This window comes from Epinephelus fuscoguttatus, linkage group LG12 (assembly GCF_011397635.1).
Source record: "Epinephelus fuscoguttatus linkage group LG12, E.fuscoguttatus.final_Chr_v1".
Lineage (NCBI taxonomy): Eukaryota > Metazoa > Chordata > Actinopteri > Perciformes > Serranidae > Epinephelus > Epinephelus fuscoguttatus.
This window is the reverse complement of record NC_064763.1, coordinates 29,798,922-29,817,632: the sequence shown is the minus strand read 5'-3', so window position 1 is coordinate 29,817,632 and position 18,711 is coordinate 29,798,922. Positions and strand designations below refer to the sequence as shown.

The window sequence follows — 18,711 nt, the reverse complement described above, 5'->3', positions numbered from 1 at the left end:
TCATTTTCATCCTCTACATTCTGCATTTCTCTGTGCTCAGCTTTGCTGTTTTGCATCAGAACAACAGTAATTTAGATAAATTCACCATTCAATTTTGGTGGAGTGTACATGTACTTTTTATGTACGTATATTGTCAGTTTCTATGTTGCATCTTTCATTTACCGCCTGATAATAAAACACAAGTATGTCTTGTTTAGTGCATGTTTTTATCAAAGAGATATTTCTGATTTTTTAAGTGGGTTGTATGAGGTACTTATCCATAGTCAGTGTATTACCGACAGTAGATGTTGGTCAGCACGGCCCCAGTTTAGAGAAACAGATGTGAGTAGCACCATGAAATGTACTGCTGTGAAGGGGGGCAATACAAAACATATTTCAGCCACCTAAAAAAAATCAATAACAGTTTCAATATTGCCTATATTGAGAACATTTTCACCATGTTACCTTGACACAGACACAGACACCGACGTTATTTGGACATTATTTGGTCAGTCCAAATGAAACCTTTTAATCCCCAAAGTCACACAATTAAACAAACAAACTGATTGAGGCAGCGGGAGACCAGCCACTCCTGTGTTGAGGTAAGGTAAGGTAAAATGATTGTTTTTGCAATATGATGGCTTCAGTTCACAGTCCAAAATTGTTGTCTGATGGCAAGGTAAAGAGATGAATTGAATGTTGAACTGATATAAGTTCTGATATAGATTTTTTAGTTGTTTAGAGATCTGTTTTAGGTGGCTGAAATAAATTTTGCTGCTGGCCCAGTCCACAGCAGCGTACTGCTTCGCTTCCTTGGTGGTACTCCTGTCTGCTTCTATAAACTGGGGGCATCTACTGTAGATACTACACTGACCATGGATAAGTAGCTGGTAAAGAATGGAGGAGAAACTGGTGGTAGCAGTTGCTGGATACCCAGAGCGATACGGCCTGACGATAGACAGCAGGTTGTCAAACTGCCCCTCAGTCATCCTGAAATATACCTGCAAACAGCCATCATCGAGGCGAAGCTCCTGGACCAACTGGTGGTTCTCCCTGTGATCCACCCTCTTTTTTAGGGTCTCATGTATTCACACAGATCTCCGTTGTTAGCCACAAGCATGTTGCCTGTATGGCCTGGCTCAGATTCAGATGTTGTCAGGGTGCCCAGAAGGCCAGCGACAACTCTGAGTCCTCCAACCAAAACACAGAGCAGCCCTGCAACATGTGCTCAGTGTTTATGCTGACTGGAGTTACAACCCTGCTGCTGCTGCTGCCTGCTGCTAATCGTACCTTGTCAGAGGGTTCTTGAAAACTTTTGTGAAGCACACTTTGCACCAAAAGCTCCCTCTCTGCTCCTTTAACTATTTCAAAGCTTCTTCTGTGGAACTCAAACATATCTGTATATCACACCATCCAAAACAGAAATGACAAACTGAAACACAGTGATGAAACTTTTATTAACATGAAAAAAAATCTGATGAGATCAGAAAACTGTATCAAGCCTTCTGAACGCAAAAAGAAGAAGATTTTCAAAGTGTCAGTATAAAAGGTCAATGACATAAAGGCGTACAAGCTTTTAAAAACCAAATGCCTCCAATTATGTCCAATAAAGCTCAACTCTGACAGGTTTTTCAAAGCTGGACATTTAGATAATTACGCTTATTCATTTCACTGAGAGTCAGAGGAGACGATGGATACCATTATTCTAAAAGTGAGAGGTATCAATTTTCTCAAGTAGGCGACTCATAAAATCAAAATGAACTCATTGTTGAATAGAGGAATAAGCCAAGACTGTTTCTGCTTTATCAATGCTGGTCCTTTATTCACAAAAGAAAAGATGTAGAGGCAGTAAAAAACATGATTTCTTCCAAGATTGAGAAATACAGCAGATATAAATCACAGTGCGTCCTCTCTGCTGCTGTCAGCTCCACTATCGCTCAGCTTTACCTTTAGGAAAAGGAGACAGCGTGGCCACAGTCCAGCAGGTCCTTTAATAGGGGAGCAGTCTTTAACTTAAGTAAAAAGTAGCAATACCACGGTGTAGAAATACTCAAGTACTCAAATACAAGTAAAAGTCCCACATTCAAACTCTTACTGAGTAAAAGTGTCAGTAAAAGTAACAGTATTCATCATGCAGAATGGTCCGTCTCATCAGTATTTATTTCATCTTACTGAATCATAATCATCAATATATTCATGTGTTTATCACTTTAATGCTGTAGCTGGTAAAGGTGGAGATCATTCCACTTTTTTTGGGTTGCTAGGGCTGCTGTCAATCTGCGCCTTCTCAGGGCAACATAAAAGTTTATCTTGGGTGCCTTGGTACATTGGACAACAAGCAAGGACAGCAGAGAAGGTACCCACACACCAATGCAACTGGGCTGGACAGCAACAAAAAGGTTCACAGGCTGAGATAAAAGTAAGTTAGCAAGTAAGTAGAATATAGGCATCCAGAATGCAGTGGAGTTTAAATATAATGTTGCATAAGACGGAAAAAGTAAAGATAAAATTGTTCAGTGCTGTACTTCAGTAAATGGACTTGACATTCAACCACTGCTGCAGACTGACTTCACACATTGCCTGGCTCAGGACAGGTGGAGGAAGTGATCATCAGCAGGTGCGGAAGAGGAAGTGGAAGAAGGTGTCTGTTGGTGTGTGAATGTGTGTGACAGAGGGAGAGAGAGAGACAGAGAGAGGAGGAGGAGGAGGAGCAGCAGAAGCAGAAAAAAGAGGATGAGGAGGAGGATACGGTGGCTCACAGAAGAGTGTGCACAGAGCTCCGAGGAGGACAGTGTGGAGAGGATGGTGCTGTCTGTGCGCACCGGCTCGGTTTTGCTTTCCGCGGTGCATCCGTCGCCTTAGTTCGCCTTTTCGGTCTTTTTGGTAATGTCGGACATGCTTTAACATTTTGGACTGATTTGGACTTCTGCTGCTGACTTTTCTGTCGACTGGCAGGTTTTCACTGATCGTGGATCAGCCTGAGGATTTATAGCCGGAGCGACCTGAGCGCAGTGAAACTTCTGAGCCTCAGGATGGAAGTACCTGTCATCTTTTTGCTGTTCCACCTGACCCATACTGAGATCAGAGGTAAAGAGAAATGGAGGGAGGAGGAGGTGACATGACTATTCTTTTGAGATGACACACTGTAGAGCACTTCTTTTTAATGCTGTTGCATCACTGGAGTCTTTTTGTAATATTTGTTATGCATCATGTTTTATGAATGCAATTATTAGGCTACAGGATGTATTTTATTTATATTATGGTTACAGGCAGTTTCCCTATTTTTTATCACAGGATTTGTTTTTATCAAGTGGTTCAAGGTGCTTTCAAAAATGAACACTGACATCAGATGAAGAGACAATTGTGCAGAATTAAACTGTCAATAAATCAATATTAACTCCACAGGAAGCTGAGGGCTCTTCATGTTTTAAAATCCTCAGTGGATAGTTAGCACTAAATAAGGTCTGTAGATTTTAGAGTTGGACCGGTCCGCTGCTCAGATGGAGGTGATGAAATAGGCTGTGGTATGACCACTGTCCTCACAAGATATACAATCCTAAAATGTATAGGATGCTTTTTCAGGAGCTTTCTGGAGATTGGCTTTGGTTTAAATCATTAACTATTGATAAGATTCATGATTAAGTACATGACGTGAGACCAACAATGTTTCTCTGTCACATCTCAGTCTTCCAGATTTTGGTGTCCAAGAGGGTCTCCCAGCATGGGGGGGATATTCATATCTTATTTATTCAGGCCCACACACAGTCCCTCCACCTCCCAGTCTGTGACTCATCTTCACATCTACTCTTGTGTCAGAAATGTGAGAGTGAGGTCTGTATAAACATTTCACAGACAGACAAGCTCGAAGTCGTGACACGGACTGTTGGTGTTGAATTGTTCCAACTGTGGTGCAGTGCCTGTTGTTGTTGTTCAGTTAATCTGATCATGGGAAGACGATTCCTTACGCAGTTTATAAGAAGTTAGTTGTGATCGGTGGCACGCTTTGATGCACAGGTCTTTGTGTTAATCAAAATGTCTTTGTAAACTCTGTTTTTTTGCTTTATGGTATCACTTGCCATTCACAGTGATCATCCAGGCTCAATAAGACTAAGAACTACAAAAGATTATTACTAAAAACTTTAAATTATACACAAAAATCACCAGACGGGAAAATAAAAAAAGAACAAAGAGCACGAATCAACACAACGAAGCAAAATGCATCAGTCAGTAATCAGCAGATAGTAGAGACTACACCAACATTTCAGTGCCTCTCTGCTGCATCTCAACATCTCAGTCAGGAATGCTAATCTTATTTAAAGAACTGATTTTTCTGAATAAATTCAAGAAGCTATTACAAGTCAAGGTTTTTTTTCCAATAGAGTGACAGAGGGCATCTTTAATTCATTGTCAGGGATGATTTCTGTCACAGAGGCACAAACGCTATTACATTTTTTGGCACTGTCAGTGAGGAAGAGTCCCCTATAGACACTCAGCTCAGTCGAACATCAGTCCCTGTCAGCTAACAACAAATTACAGAATATGCAAAGATGTTTGCTGACATCTAGCAGGTCAAGTCTTTCCTGTTTTCAGGGAGAGAGGGCAGTCAGTCCATTTTAGAGACTTGAACTGAGATCCCAGTGCAGCAGAGTGAGGGGCAGGATTCAGTCAACCATCAAGATGATTAGATCATTTCTGGTTGCCTGGCAGTTATTCAGTACTCCTGACTGATGATATTATAGTATAGTGTGATATTTGTCTGATTGATTGCTGAACAGAAGAGTTATAATGAGCACCCATCAGCCTTGGTGCGAGCATCCTCCAGACTGGCGGGCCACAGCGGCTGGCAGGATGTCAGGGTTTTTTTTTGTCATTTCTTGGCTTCAGGCTTCATGTGAAAAGGTTCTCTGTCTCTGAGAGAGGTGTTGTGTTAAACTGAATCTGCTTTTGGTGGCTGGGAAGACTTTTGAGTCACTGGTAGGTTGATATAAAAAACCTTACCTGTTACTGTCTCAGTGGTGGAAGCTTTAGCAGATGGTGTTAATAATTGTCATTTTTATTTTGGTCAAATGGAGCAGTCTGGAATGGATTTTATCCATTACAATACACTGAAATATTATAAAGCCTCTCACAAACCCACAAATTAACTTAAAGCAGGCTGCGGGGGGGGGGGTTCTCTCATTGTCAGACCAGGTCTGAAAATTACCACCTGCACCGCTTATAGTAACAGCAGCAACAGTTTAGACCTACAGATGTAGACATGGTGATGACACCCCCTACACATAAGGAAAAGAATAGCAGCTGCAGTTTTAACACTTGTACCACCTGCAGGCAGAGAGTATTACAGTGACTTTTTTTTTAATGTTACTGTTGTTTACAACGACATGTCAGGGCCTCCATCCATTTTTATACGCATATTCGGGACTGGGTTGTGGGGGCAGCAGCCCATGCAAAGCACCCCAGACGTCCCTCTCCCCAGCAACACTTTCCAGCTTCTCCTGGGCGACCCCAAGGTGTTCCCAGGTCAGATGAGATACATAGTCCCTCTGGCGTGTTTTGGGTCTGCCCCCGGGCCTCCTACCAGTGGGAAGTGCCCTGAACACCTCCAACAGGAGGCGCCCAGGAGGCATCCTGATCAGATGCCCGAACCACTTCAACTGACCACTTTCGACATGAGGGAGCAGCGGCTCTAGTCCGAGCTCCTTCTGGATGTCTGAGCTCCTTACCCTATCTCTAAGGCTGAGCCCAGCCACCCCATGGAGGAAACTCATTTGAGTATTCTTGTATCTGCGATCTTATTATTTCGGTCACTACCCAGAGCTCATGACCATAGGTGAGGGTTGGGACATTGATGGACCAGTAAATCGAAAGATTCGCCTTTCAGCTCAGCTCCCTCTTCACCACAATGTCAGGGCCATTGTAAGTTAAAAAAAAATATGGAGCTGGTGGAGATAATATTCCAATAAAAAAGTCAGAATTTCTGAATTTAAAGTGGGAAACTTACAAGGTACAAAGGTCAGAGATTCTCTGAGATTAATGTCACAAATTTATGAGAAGAAGGAAACCTGGAAAATTAGCAATGAATTCACGCTGCTAATCCAAACCACATAGTAAAATTGTAATGGTGTAATGACAGGTACCGCAGGGGCGGAAATCCCGGGCGGGACAGGGGGGACATGACTCACCCTTCAGTAAAGCTGTACCCCCCTAGAATCATTTGAGACACAATTAATAATTTTTGAACAGTGCAGTAGTATTTATTGAAAGCACAATGTAAGCAGTGCTCATTATAATCGCCCAATAATGTGCTATTTAAATCTTAAAAGATTTAGTCCCCCCCCTCCCATTCCTAGTAGTGGTATATCCCACACTCTTTTCAACGGGTGGGGCTGCTTGGCAGCAGCAGCAGCAGCGTATGGCTGGAACCGCTGCTCACATCGTGCATCGCAGGGTAAGATGTACACTCACACAGACACAGTTTAACTTACACAAGTTACAACACATCCCATTTACTGTTACAACAAGCCCCAGGCCCAGGCTGATAATATAAAGTGTCTGCAACATTCCTCCTGCATTGTTCAAAAGCCTACTCAATTACGAGTGCTGCTGAGCTAAAAGCTAATGATTAAGCTCAGAGTTTAGTGATAGTCAGAGAGGACAGGAGAGAAAGAAGAGGGAGAGGACAGGACAAGAGCAGTCAGTGGCGGAGTGGCTCGTAGCTAATGGGTACCTGTCTGTAGTCTCTCCACCTGTCAGTGAGACAAACATGAATGACGTGCAGTCTAACTGACAAGGAGTGGTCATTACGCACAGTTGTGACGGAGCGTAGCTAATAGGTACCTGTCTGTAGGCTCTCCACCCGTCAGTGAGACAAACATGAAAGACGTGCAGTCTAACGGATAAGGAGCGGTCATTACGTGCGACTGTTACGCACGGTTGTGAGGTGCGCAGCGGCAGATCTGACAGCACACTGTTTATAAACCAGTTTACCAGTTTAATTGTAGGAAATGTTTAGTTGTTAAGCCATTTCTCATAAGTATAGACATTCACTCTGCCTGTTGGAGAGATTGATGGACATTTACTTCCATGAGATGATGTTGCTGGAGATCCCAGAGGACATTTTGTGAGACCACGTCATAAAGGCACTTGCCCTACATCACTAGAAAGATAAAACCCATAAAGTGGGGCTGATAACTGAGAGACATCTATGTGTCCAGAGGAAATAATATACTGCCTGATTTGGATCTGTCTGTTTTCAGTCTTGTTCATTGACAGTTTCCTTTGTTCAGATGTTTGCTCTTATTTCAGTCACTTTATCTTGAGCATGTGTGCCTTTCTGTGAGTTATTTATCATTTATCCGCAGATGACCTTTGAGTGCTGCAATTTCTTTGTCATCCCAAGTTTCAAGTTATGTGTTGTCAAATGCACAAAAAGTACCAAAACAGTCATTACCATTGACAACTTTGGGTCTTAGGCACCTTCCAACAATGTACTTGTGTATATAACAACTATATGTATAAAGCAAGAGTCAAATTCAATGTTATCAGGAATGTAGTGAATGTAAATGAGTAGTGTGTATATGACAGTTAGTAAAAGTACATGACGGTAAAGCGGCAGGGTCAAGTGATGAGCTCAAGAGCTATTGAGTTTAACAATCTAATGTCCTGCGGCAGGATGAAGCTGTCACAGCCTGGTAGCGTCAGACGGCAGCAGGCAGAACAGTTTGTGCCTGGGTGTGTGGGGTCTCTGATCATCCTTCTTGCTTTCATCCTTTCTTCCCGTGTAGAGGTCCTCTGTGGACGGCAGCTCCGTCTGGATGATGTACTGAGCAGTTATCCCCATCCTCTGTGTTCAGCACCGTTGCTCCCGTTGACACTGCTTATGAGAACAAACAGATTTGCACACATATCTTTGTTCTCCAGCACATTGGGTTTTCAATAAAACTGATTACAGAGGTGAAGTGCTGACTCTCAGTTTTGAGGATGTCAGCACTTTAACCTCGAGCTCAGTGTTTAATTTCAAATGCAGTATGCTGTCCAAACACCTATAGTTTGCATTTGTCACATTTGTCTGAAATGCACACTTAGGAAAATGAAGTTGCCAAACAGTCTTACAGTGCCTTTATATTAATGTGTTTTTCAAACCTCTAGGAGTAAATAAGTTATGCAGTGTGTGTAGACTTGTACACTTGACGTCTTGCGTTTCGTTTTGCGGGGTGACACCACCCTGACCAGGATAAATGGGTATAAAAATCAAACCAATTTTGGGTATTGCTCCAGGGCTCTATGACTCTATGAATACCAAACTAGCCCTATGAATACATAAACAGTGAATCACATTACTAAAACATTGGGACTTTCTTGGTGATAAACATTTAAGATTGACCACACTTGTTCCTTTGTTCTGCAGCGCCACAGGACTCAGTGTACTCCTCTGGTGTGTCTGTTTTCATTTGTTGCATGCTGTCAAACAGGGACTCTTTTATGTAGCTGAAGTACTGCAGGCACAACTCGGGTTAAATCTCGACAGATTGATGTCTGTGTTCTGGTCTGTTGGTGGATTAAAAGGTCAGACTGCGGAGGCCATACGACCGTCTACACAGTCACTCATGCTGTTACTCAATATGTGTATGAATGTGTAAAGAATAAAACTAAAATGAAGAAACCTGAGTGAAGTTGCTGAGGGGAGAGACTGATAAAAACACACGAGTTACAGATCAAACAGAAGAAGAAAATTTCTTGTTTCATTTAGATATTGCAACTTATCAGAGACCTGCTGACTAACAGAGAGTAGCCTTTAGAAATGTCATGAGAACTGTGTGTTCAGCTGTGTGCTATGGTCACAGCACATGACAGTAGGTGCTGTAATCACCACTGAAGTCAAAAAAATCAGAGAGAGATCATGAAAGATGGAACTTGGCTGACTTTAGAAACGCCATTGTTTTATTGTTTTGCATTCACACTTATTCTATGTCTCCCATTCATTAAACTCTTCACACATGACAGCAGTAGTTTTTCCCTCACCATGATGGCAGTTTGAAAATTACATTAAGGAACAAGTGCTCTTACACACTTTCTCACAGAGTTCTAAAGCTTATTTTGTGGTGAAACAAGTTATCTCCACTGCTTGGACCGTGACCAGATTCTGAGGGAGGCAGGGCCGCTTTAATAACGTCTGTACTTGTTCTGTCTGCCTCATAAAGCCTCATAAAGTAAGTTCTCTCAACAATTTCATTGTTGATAAGTTCTGATGATAATTTAAAACTCTGACAGCTCATTTCATTTTCTGTTTTGCTGTTGAAAATTAGAATTCATTGTGCAGTATTTTGCATAATTACAATACGCAAAGCAATGATCAAAGTGGAGCTCCTGAGTATTATACATGCATGCGCTTTATACAATTTATACAATTTAGATTTAATAAAAAAAAAGGTTTCCATTTACAAAGCCCAAAACAGATTCCCTGCAGAGGTCACCAAACTCAATTATGTATACCTACCATTTGTCTTTATGGTTGGAGATCTGAATCATTGCATGGAGGTTAAACAGATGAGAAGTCACACAGCACCATATCATTGGGTACAACACAAGTGCAGTGAAATCTGGTCTGCATCTAATCACTGTCTGACTGTTAAAAGAGGGAAAGCTATGTGTGTAGGATGTGAATCTCATTCCTGTGCTGCTGTTTACTGACCTGAAAACTTGCTGTCTTCTTCTGTGCTTGCTTGTCTTCATCACCCTTCCTGGGGAGTCCTCAGTCAGGCCAGCTGTTTGTTACTGGTATGAACAGGTGGTGCTGAATGGTCTTGGGATTAACTGAAAGTTTGTGTGTTTAGGCCTTGGGGTACAAGTTTATAGATAGTAATTCCAGCATTGGATATGCACAAATGGCAGCTTTAAATATGTGCACCTAACAAACAAGGAAAAAAAGAAGGAGAGAGAAAGAAAAACATGATGGTGTGAGAACTTAAATGCAAATTTAAAATGTTCTGTATTACATCCTGATTAAACTCTTTATACTTAAAGGTGCAGTGTGTAAGAATTAGGGGGATATGTTTGCTGAGATGGAATATAATATAGCCTTATAAGTATGTTTTCCTTAGTGTATAATCACCTGCAAATGAGAATTGTTGTGTGTTTGTTACTCTAGAATATATTTATATATATATTTACATAGAGGTCTCTTTCACTCCACAATAAATGAACCCAGTGATTCAAATTGGCAGAAACCCTGAATGAAGCAGTTCATGTTAAAAATCACAGCTTAATAGACGCTGTCCAGCTTGTCGCAGAGGGGCTGCCAACTACGGTGGCCAATGTGAAAACGTGAAACGTGAAACGTGAATGTCCCCATCAAACTAGAGCAAGTCCAGTTGCCTACGATACAGCATTTCAAATTATAATGGGTGATTATTGGATGATGAGAATCTTTACCAACAAAATCAAAGTGCAAGTAGTCACTCTGTCAAAGCCCAAGTCACAAACCCAGGTTATTTCCAACCTGAAAGAGGAAAAAGTTTTTGGCTTTAACTCATCATTATGAAGTAAATGTTGATTGCACAACATAGTGACTGCAGAACAATGACACCATCAGTGTTTAGATTAGTTCCCTGTAAGCCATGCCATGATGGCTTGGTTTACAAAACAAATGAAGTGGTAAACTGTTGCCCAACCAAAACAGGAAGAAGACAGTGTTTTGTTTATCCCCAGTTACCACAGAGAATCAGTCTAGGTTCTTTGCAGGTACTATTATCAGCAGTAGAAATGGCGGACGGTGGAACAACCAAAGTAACTGTGAAAAAACAACCTGCAGTGTGTCCTGTGTTGTTGATGGTTGCTGGGCTCGGGGGAGAATTGTTGTGTGTTTGTTACTTTAGAAAGAGCTGTTTATATTTACATAGGGAGCAGGTCTTTGTCTAAGGAGTCTGCCATGTTTCTACAGTAGCCCAAATTGGACAAACCAAATGCTGGCTCCAGATGGGGACATTCACGTTTTCACATTGGCCACCGTAGTTGGCAGCCCCTCTGCGACAAGCTGGACAGCGTCTATTAAGCTGTGATTTTTAACATGAAACTGCTTCATTCAGGGTTTCTGCCAATTTGAATCACTGGGTTCATTTATTTTGGAGTGAAACAGACCTCTGTGGTTACATTGGCACCCACTTATAACCTCCTGAGTGTCTGGATCATAAGTTATTAGAAAAATGTAAGCACACATTAGCAGGTGCAGGGCTGATGGCCTGTCTCCAACATGTCAATCATTACTAAGAATTCTAATGATGACATCCCAGAGAAAAATCCAGGTCATATTCAAAGAAATTCTTACAAGTTACCTGCCAACAAGCTACCCTGTATCAACATCCTCTTTCAATCCTGCAGCGAAAACTTCTACTGTCCCCTTAAATGTCTGTGGCGTCATTAGAAAAATGGCCCAGTCACTGACGTATTGTTTGCTGAAGAGCTTTCAGGTCTGTTTATATAGGGTTGCAGTATGAAGAGAGTAATGCTTGATGTGTCCCATGCAGATGTGAGTAAAGGCTTTGTGTTACCTGGCAGGCAAAACTGAGGGACTTGTTTCTGGTTTGTTTGACAAGCCAGAGACAGGACAGGCTGCAGTAAATGAACAGCCATAATAAGTCTTTATGAACGCAAGAGTCTTGTGACTAACTTGTGTTTGGACGTGAGTTGTGAAGCTGTGGTAAATGATGAATCCGGACGGTTTATGAGAAGTTATTAAACTGAGATAAATGAATCATCTGTTCAGTCACACTAGTTTACAAGTTGTGGGTGCATCAAAATATAGGATATCAGTTAAGCAATGGCACAGAAGTAGTAGTAGAGATGGGCTGTTCAGGAGGACGGGAGAAATTTGAGTCTCATAAATAAGACAGGGAGCGAACAAGACAGTTTGGATGGCTTTTGTTAACATACAGCTTTGAATGCGATAAGGCCGGAGTCAGCGAAGGTTACATTAATGAGGCTCACCAATAATATCTCCTCATGCCACTGACTGTAATCCAGGTTTTGCTAAAATGTTTCTATGTCCACATTCGTTTTGTTTGTTGCTGTGTGTATGACTCTTTCCCCTGAGTTTATTAAGTATTTGCAGCCATCACACAGCAGCAGGGTCAATATGAACGCCTCCAAAATGAGAGCATGAACACGGCACAATAGCGGTGACCTAATTAGTTATAGTTAATACTTGTTGCCAGCAATTAGAGAAACTAAATGTCCTGTTGACAAAACAGACTTGTTGCTGAGTAACACTTTTCCCTGCTGTTGAAATTTGGTGCTACTTGTGAGAACGTTTCGTGTAATCTCACTCTCTTTTCTGCATGTTTCCCTCAGCGCTGATGGACAGCAGGATGGAGGTAGAAGCTAGATGCCCCCTCGGCCACTTCCCCTGTGGGAACTTGAGTGAGTGCCTCCCCCAGGCTTTGCAGTGTAACGGACGCAAAGACTGTCGCAATGGAGCTGATGAGTGGAGCTGTGGTAAGTGTCTACTTGTGAAATAAAACCCAAGTCATTGTACATCAAATAGCAAATTTGCCTCTTCACAATGTACAGGATGGGCAAGTTTGTGAAAGACAGCAAGTCCTTCAGACAACACTTCATCACAAATACAAATGCTTTACATCTCTAACATTACTATGCCAAGGACAAAAATCCTCATTCAACAGTGCTGAGCAAAGGATAGTATTTTAAAATATAGTGTTGGCTTGAATAAGTCTTCCTTCAGCTATGCTGTGGCCTCCAGTAAATATATGAGAGTCCCCAAGGTGATCGTAAAGAAGCCAAGAAAAGCAGTGCACATTTGGTAGAGTTGATCATGTCCTTTGCAGGTGAGCCGCTGAGAGTAAATCAAATAAGAATTCAAAGCTCTCAAATTAGCTCCGAGCCGTGCAAGAGAATTTTAAACTTTCAGTTAAACTTGATACTCACCCAGGGGCGTAGCACCAAATTCTGGGCCCTGTACACTCTCAATGTCAGTGGGCCCCTATCCATGCCAGTGCACAAGGCGCGTGAGCAAAAAAAAAAAAAAAAGAAAAAGGAAAAAAAAGGGGTATTTATTTAAAATAAAAAAGCATAAATAGGGTTTTAAGCTACACCCTTCCTTGCATCTGATGCAGAACTCTCTACATCTACAAGAATAAAGAATTGGTATTAGCCTCTGAACATACAAATAACCTACTTTTTAAAGCAAGCTCACTTTGTATTTCTAGAGCCATTTCAGTGCAAGATAAACTGCTAAAAACATATGGCCAAGCATCGTTTATTATGTTGACAAATTGTCTTTTAAATGGGGCTCATTTTTGTGTTGCTATGGGCTGAGCTCTAAGGCTGTCAACCAAACAGTCATAACTGGTAAGTATCCACAAGAGGGTGCTTGACAGCGCTTGACATCTACCATTTAGAACAAGTACAAAGATAATGTGAAAGGTTGCAAATATGTTCATTAAAAGTCAAACGTGAAGTAAACATCAGATATGCTTTCCTACAATAGATGCTTAGACTAGCCTAATTATTTGCTATAACACACAGTATTCATCATGGTCAGCAAGTTGCAGAGGTAAAAATGTTTTAAGCCATTTTTCAGCCAGATTGAGACGAATAGCTAATTGTTTTTCTATGTTCTCACCACCTACACCTATCTCTCTCTCTCTCTCTCTCTCTCTCTCTCTCTCTCCCTCGCGAACCAACATACCAAAGTAAGGGGGGGTTGGAGGGGGGAGCTCGCCCTTGAATAGCCTACTTGAACAACGATCTCACCTTGTCTTTGCTCATCTCTAATCTCAGCCTCATCTTCAGAAGAGCTGCCAGGACTGGCCACTGCTGCTGCTGCTGCTCCAGCTGCTGTGGCTGCGCCAGCGCCACTGTTTGTTTCTGAAACTGGTTAATGTTGACAACTAACCTTAGCTGGCCCATAATTGTCTTTATACTTACAGCCACAAGCAGCCTGGTTGGCAACTAGCTAAGCTAAAGACTTCACGTGAGCATACAAACATCAGCAGCAGCTGTCTGGAGTGGACTACGTTAACTTTAATTGGACTTTGCATAACAAGCAAACTCGGTTCACCTTTGGGAAAGAAAGCAGTCAACAGCTGCCTCCCCTCATTCTGCCTTCTTTCTTTTTCTTTCCTCTCTTTCTTCTTTTGACACCCTGATTTATGCTTTTTGGGCAGCATGATGTCTAGCCCCCAGGTCATTCAATCTGGGCTCACTGACGTTACACTTGTCGCCGGTCGCTGTCGGGCGGACTAAACCATTTTGCGCCTCCAAGAGGGGGCCCAATATGTGGGAGGACTGTGACATAAAGTTCATTCTCTCAGTTGATGTTATCAATATATTTGAAATAAATTATGACACCAATTAATTGGAGGGTCCAATTCATTCGAAATAAAAACATCACAAAAAAAAAAAAATCAGGATTTTCATGGGCCCCTCTCCCTACTCGGGCCCTGGGTAGTCAGGTCCACTTTTCCCCCCACTACCACGCCCATGTACTCACTTTTGTGACCTGGCAAGAGACTGGAGAGCAGCTCCAACATAATAACAGCTGTCATTTCTAAGTGCAACTGGACTTGAAGAAGTTTCATTTTTCATCCAAGAGGCTTCTTTAGTTCTGCTTCTTCTAGATCTCAGGAAGCCTCTTGGATAAAAAATGAAACGTCTTCAAAAAACTAGAGCAAGTCCAGTTGCCTACGATACAGCATTTCAAATTATAATGGGTGATTATTGAATGATGAGAATCTTTACCAACAAAATCAAAGTGCAAGTAGTCACTCTGTCAAAGCCCAAGTCACAAACCCAGGTTATTTCCAACCTGAAAGAGGAAAAAGTTTTTGGCATTAACTCATCATTATGAAGTAAATGTTGACTGCACAACATAGTGACTGCAGAACAATGACACCATCAGTGTTTAGATTAGTTCCCTATAAGCCATGCCATGATGGCTTGGTTTACAAAACAAATGAAGTGGTAAACTGTTGCCCAACCAAAACAGGAAGAAGACAGTGTTTTGTTTATCCCCAGTTACCACAGAGAATCAGTCTAGGTTCTTTGCAGGTACTATTATCAGCAGTAGAAATGGCGGACGGTGGAACAACCAAAGTAACTGTGGAAAAACAACTGCAGTGTGTCCTGTGTTGTTGATGGTTGCTGGGCTCTGGGGAGAATGGACAGTGACCCAGCTGTTTTGTGACACCAGCGCTAACAATAATGCTGTTTGGAAATACTAGGGGGGAAAAGTTTTCTGTTTCCACTTTAAGTGAAGAAAACTTTTAACAATTGCCAAGCTTCCCTCAACGTACAGAGGAACAGGCTGCTTGTCAGTGGATCAATAGGCCTGTCACTCACAACATCACACCAACCTCCTGGGAGAGCTCATACACCTACACCACTCTGATCTTTTATCATAAAGAAGCACCACTGGAGTCAGTACCTTTTAGTAATTCATACTTAGAAAGTTGGTTGCTGAAGCGTGACAGCCCTGCAACTTAAATGTCAAATAAGATGAAGAATTGAGGTTGACATGCTTGTTACTTAATGAAATGCATGAGCATGCACTGATTATACAGCTTGCTGATGCTCACAACAGGCCTCATGTTTTGGTACATTTAGCCGAGGAGGAAAGTAAGAGATTTCAGAAACGCCAGCTCACTTTGTACCCAGGTTTGAAAAGCAACAGCAACCTATCATAGTACTCCACTTTTATTCATTCTGAAAAGCAGAGACTGTTCCATTTTGGTATTGTTTCATGAATGATGTCATTGAAAATGTGAGCCACAGCAGTGAAAGTCACTTTGATAAAACTTCCTCTTTTTAAGTTGAGCAATACCTAATCTGACGTTTGCACGAACAGTTCTTGGAGAGCAAACACGGTTCTGTTATTGTGGGCAAACCAACAAACGAAGGCTTTTAGACCAACTGGAGCTTTGCCCTCAGTAACCTCTCAAGCTCCTCGGCCATCTGGAGAACGAGCCGCTGGAAAAACCTCCTCACCACACTGTATTCTCTACAATTATGAACTGAGAGAAAGATGAGCGTGAGGACAGTAACAGGGACGGCCTGGACAGCATCAGACAAAAGATGGAAAACACAAAGGGTCAAGCTGAATATTTGAAACAGACTTTCACATTATCAATCAAAACCAAGCTCCTTATCTACTGGATATTGACTCTGTAGTGTTAACCATTCTAGTGTGAAAGTATCCATTACGTTTTAGGTTGCACATTTTGGGGAACACGCTTGAAGAGTGGTATCATTCTCATTCCCATCTGTTCAGCCCTGTTTCCTAGAAATTACGTTTATATACAACTAATTTGAAACAACTAGTATGTTTTGAGTAGGGATAGACCGATATGGATTTTTTTTTAGGGCAGATGCCGATACCGATTTTTTTCCATCACCCTTAGCCGATGACCGATTATGGACTGCTGATTTTCTTGAGCTGATATTTGGGACTGATACTGCTTTTGCTCCCTCAATTTACATCAAAAAAATGACACAATGATAACAAATATTACAGGTCTCAAGTTTAAAATAAGAAACATTTATTGAACAGTAAAAAATACTAAAACAAGATGGAAAGTTGAGTTAGAACAGGTAGAATATTATTATTATTATTATACATTCAAATAAAAAAAAGAGTTCAGTGCTCTTAAATCTTCCAGTAATGTCTTTATAAAATAAACAAATATTTAAGCTGAAGCGTAAATAAAACAACAGCTACTGTACACAGTAGGATTCGCTGCATGTGCGCTGCAGGGTCTTCCGCCAACACAGAGCTGCCTGTGGATGCCTGTCTGTAAATCATGCCAGGGAAAAATAAATCTGCGAACCCACGCGCGTATCGGCCAATGCCGATACAAGTAAAAAACTCAAATATCGGCCCAATATATCGGCCGGCCGATGTATCGGTCTATCCTTAGTTTTGAGGTAAACGTAAAGTGCATAAAGCGGCTTACATTTTCTATTAACTTGATGACAAAACAATACTAGCGAGTAGCAAAAAATGTTGACCCTGAACTTATCAGCGAAATGTTCAAAATCTTTCCAGCAACGTAGCAAAAGTGCTTTTATTTCCTACACCTAAGACAAGAGTCTGGATGTAAACCCGAAGTTCTGGTGTCAAGGACCTGCACTTTGTACTCCCAACCAGCTCCTTGCAAGGCCTAGGCGATACATGAATGTGGTGTTTCATTACCTGACAGAAATGTTGCCTCTGAACATAATCCAGGCAGTAATTACACAAAAACATAATATAGAAAGCGGTTTAGCAACATACAAACTAAATTTCTAAGAGACAGGATGAGATTTAATGTACCATTTTCAAGTGATAGGTCTCCATTCTACATACATTCTCACTCTGACCTCGTCACATATCGACGTTTGGTCATGGACTTTCTACGTCTAGATATGACGTGCAAGGTACCCTAGTTAGGTTGTTGATGTTCTAGGATGTCGTGTCACGTTCTGCCTGTTACATGAATTGTCTGCTTCAAAATTTACTTCCTTTTTTTTTTTTTTTACAGAAAATATACAGTCTGCCTTCAGTCTCTTTCAAAATAGATGCACTACATTGGTACAACACTGCAAAGTGACATTTTCTTTCCTTTAACAACAAACGCATGTGGTTACATTTAGCCAACACACACTCGTGGCTGGGTTTAGGCAAAAAAAAAAGCATGCGGTTGGGTTTAGGAAAAGAGACAAGGGTTTGACTTTACAATCTTACAGGAAGTTGACACTGCTCTCCTGGTGGTCCTGCCCACCCTGCTCGAACTTTAACCCCCTTAACTTACGTTGTTGTCCCCCTGTGATGCTGCCAGGCGCCATTACAATAGTGGTGACCAACTGCGTATCAAGACGACAGGGTGAAAGGATGGCTTATTTTCAGCAGTGGCTGACGCTAGAGGTCAATGACCAAGCGCTAAAGTTTGACAACTTCGGAGTGAGACTGTGTTGTTACACACCATGTTTTTCATCATCCATCATCATTTTTGAAATTCTTCCTACTCTTAGTTTCTGTTATTGTGATAGGTAAGGTGTTCCAAACTGACATAGCTCTGTACATAACTGATTTCTTCAATGCATTAGAATTTGTTATAGGCAGAGTAAAATGAACCAGTGTTGCCTGTCTAGTGGACTAGGTATGTCTGTCATGAGTATAATTAATCCATTTATATAAATAATATGTTTTTTTTTGTTAACACATATGCTTCTGAAAAATAAAATAAGACTTGCAAGCAATCTTTGTTCCACCATAAGCCATGCTAGATGTTTGTGCATGTATAGAATGTTGGACCTGTTGCCACACTGGAGGGCAAGACAGGCTGCTTTATTTTGGACTATTTTATTTTCTCAGATCTTTTTTAGCAGCATTCGACCACACAGCATGGCAATAGTCAAGACTGGATAGAACCAGCCACACCCCCTCCATAGCTATTTCTGTCCCTTCTATATATATTATAACCTTGTATTGCAATTTCAATGTTATCAAAAGACTGGTCTAGACGTGATTCAGAGATGGCTAGCATATGAAAGATGTTATCATGCAGCAAACTAATAACGTCCTGTACTTTATTTCTAAGACTGCAAATATTCATATGAGCAATTTTTCGTCCCTTCTTTGGTATATTTAACAGCTCTGAATTGCTCCCATAGCAGTCCACCACGTCCACATTTGTCTCAACTTCTCCTGGGTTTTGCAGGGTGTGTGATCAGCTTATCATA

At 41.4% G+C, this 18,711-nt stretch overlaps 1 protein-coding gene across 1 annotated transcript in view; it reads left to right on the top strand.

Moving 5' to 3' along the window:
- The first annotated feature begins 2,766 nt into the window (after positions 1 to 2,766).
- rxfp2a (relaxin family peptide receptor 2a) overlaps positions 2,767 to 18,711 on the top strand; it is a 60,891-nt gene continuing 44,946 nt past the window's right edge. Inside the window, exons 1-2 of the mRNA XM_049591341.1 lie at positions 2,767 to 3,066; positions 12,325 to 12,468. Of these exons, the coding sequence (XP_049447298.1) occupies positions 3,012 to 3,066; positions 12,325 to 12,468 (199 nt within the window). The 5' untranslated portion in view covers positions 2,767 to 3,011. The remainder of the gene's footprint in view (positions 3,067 to 12,324; positions 12,469 to 18,711) is intronic.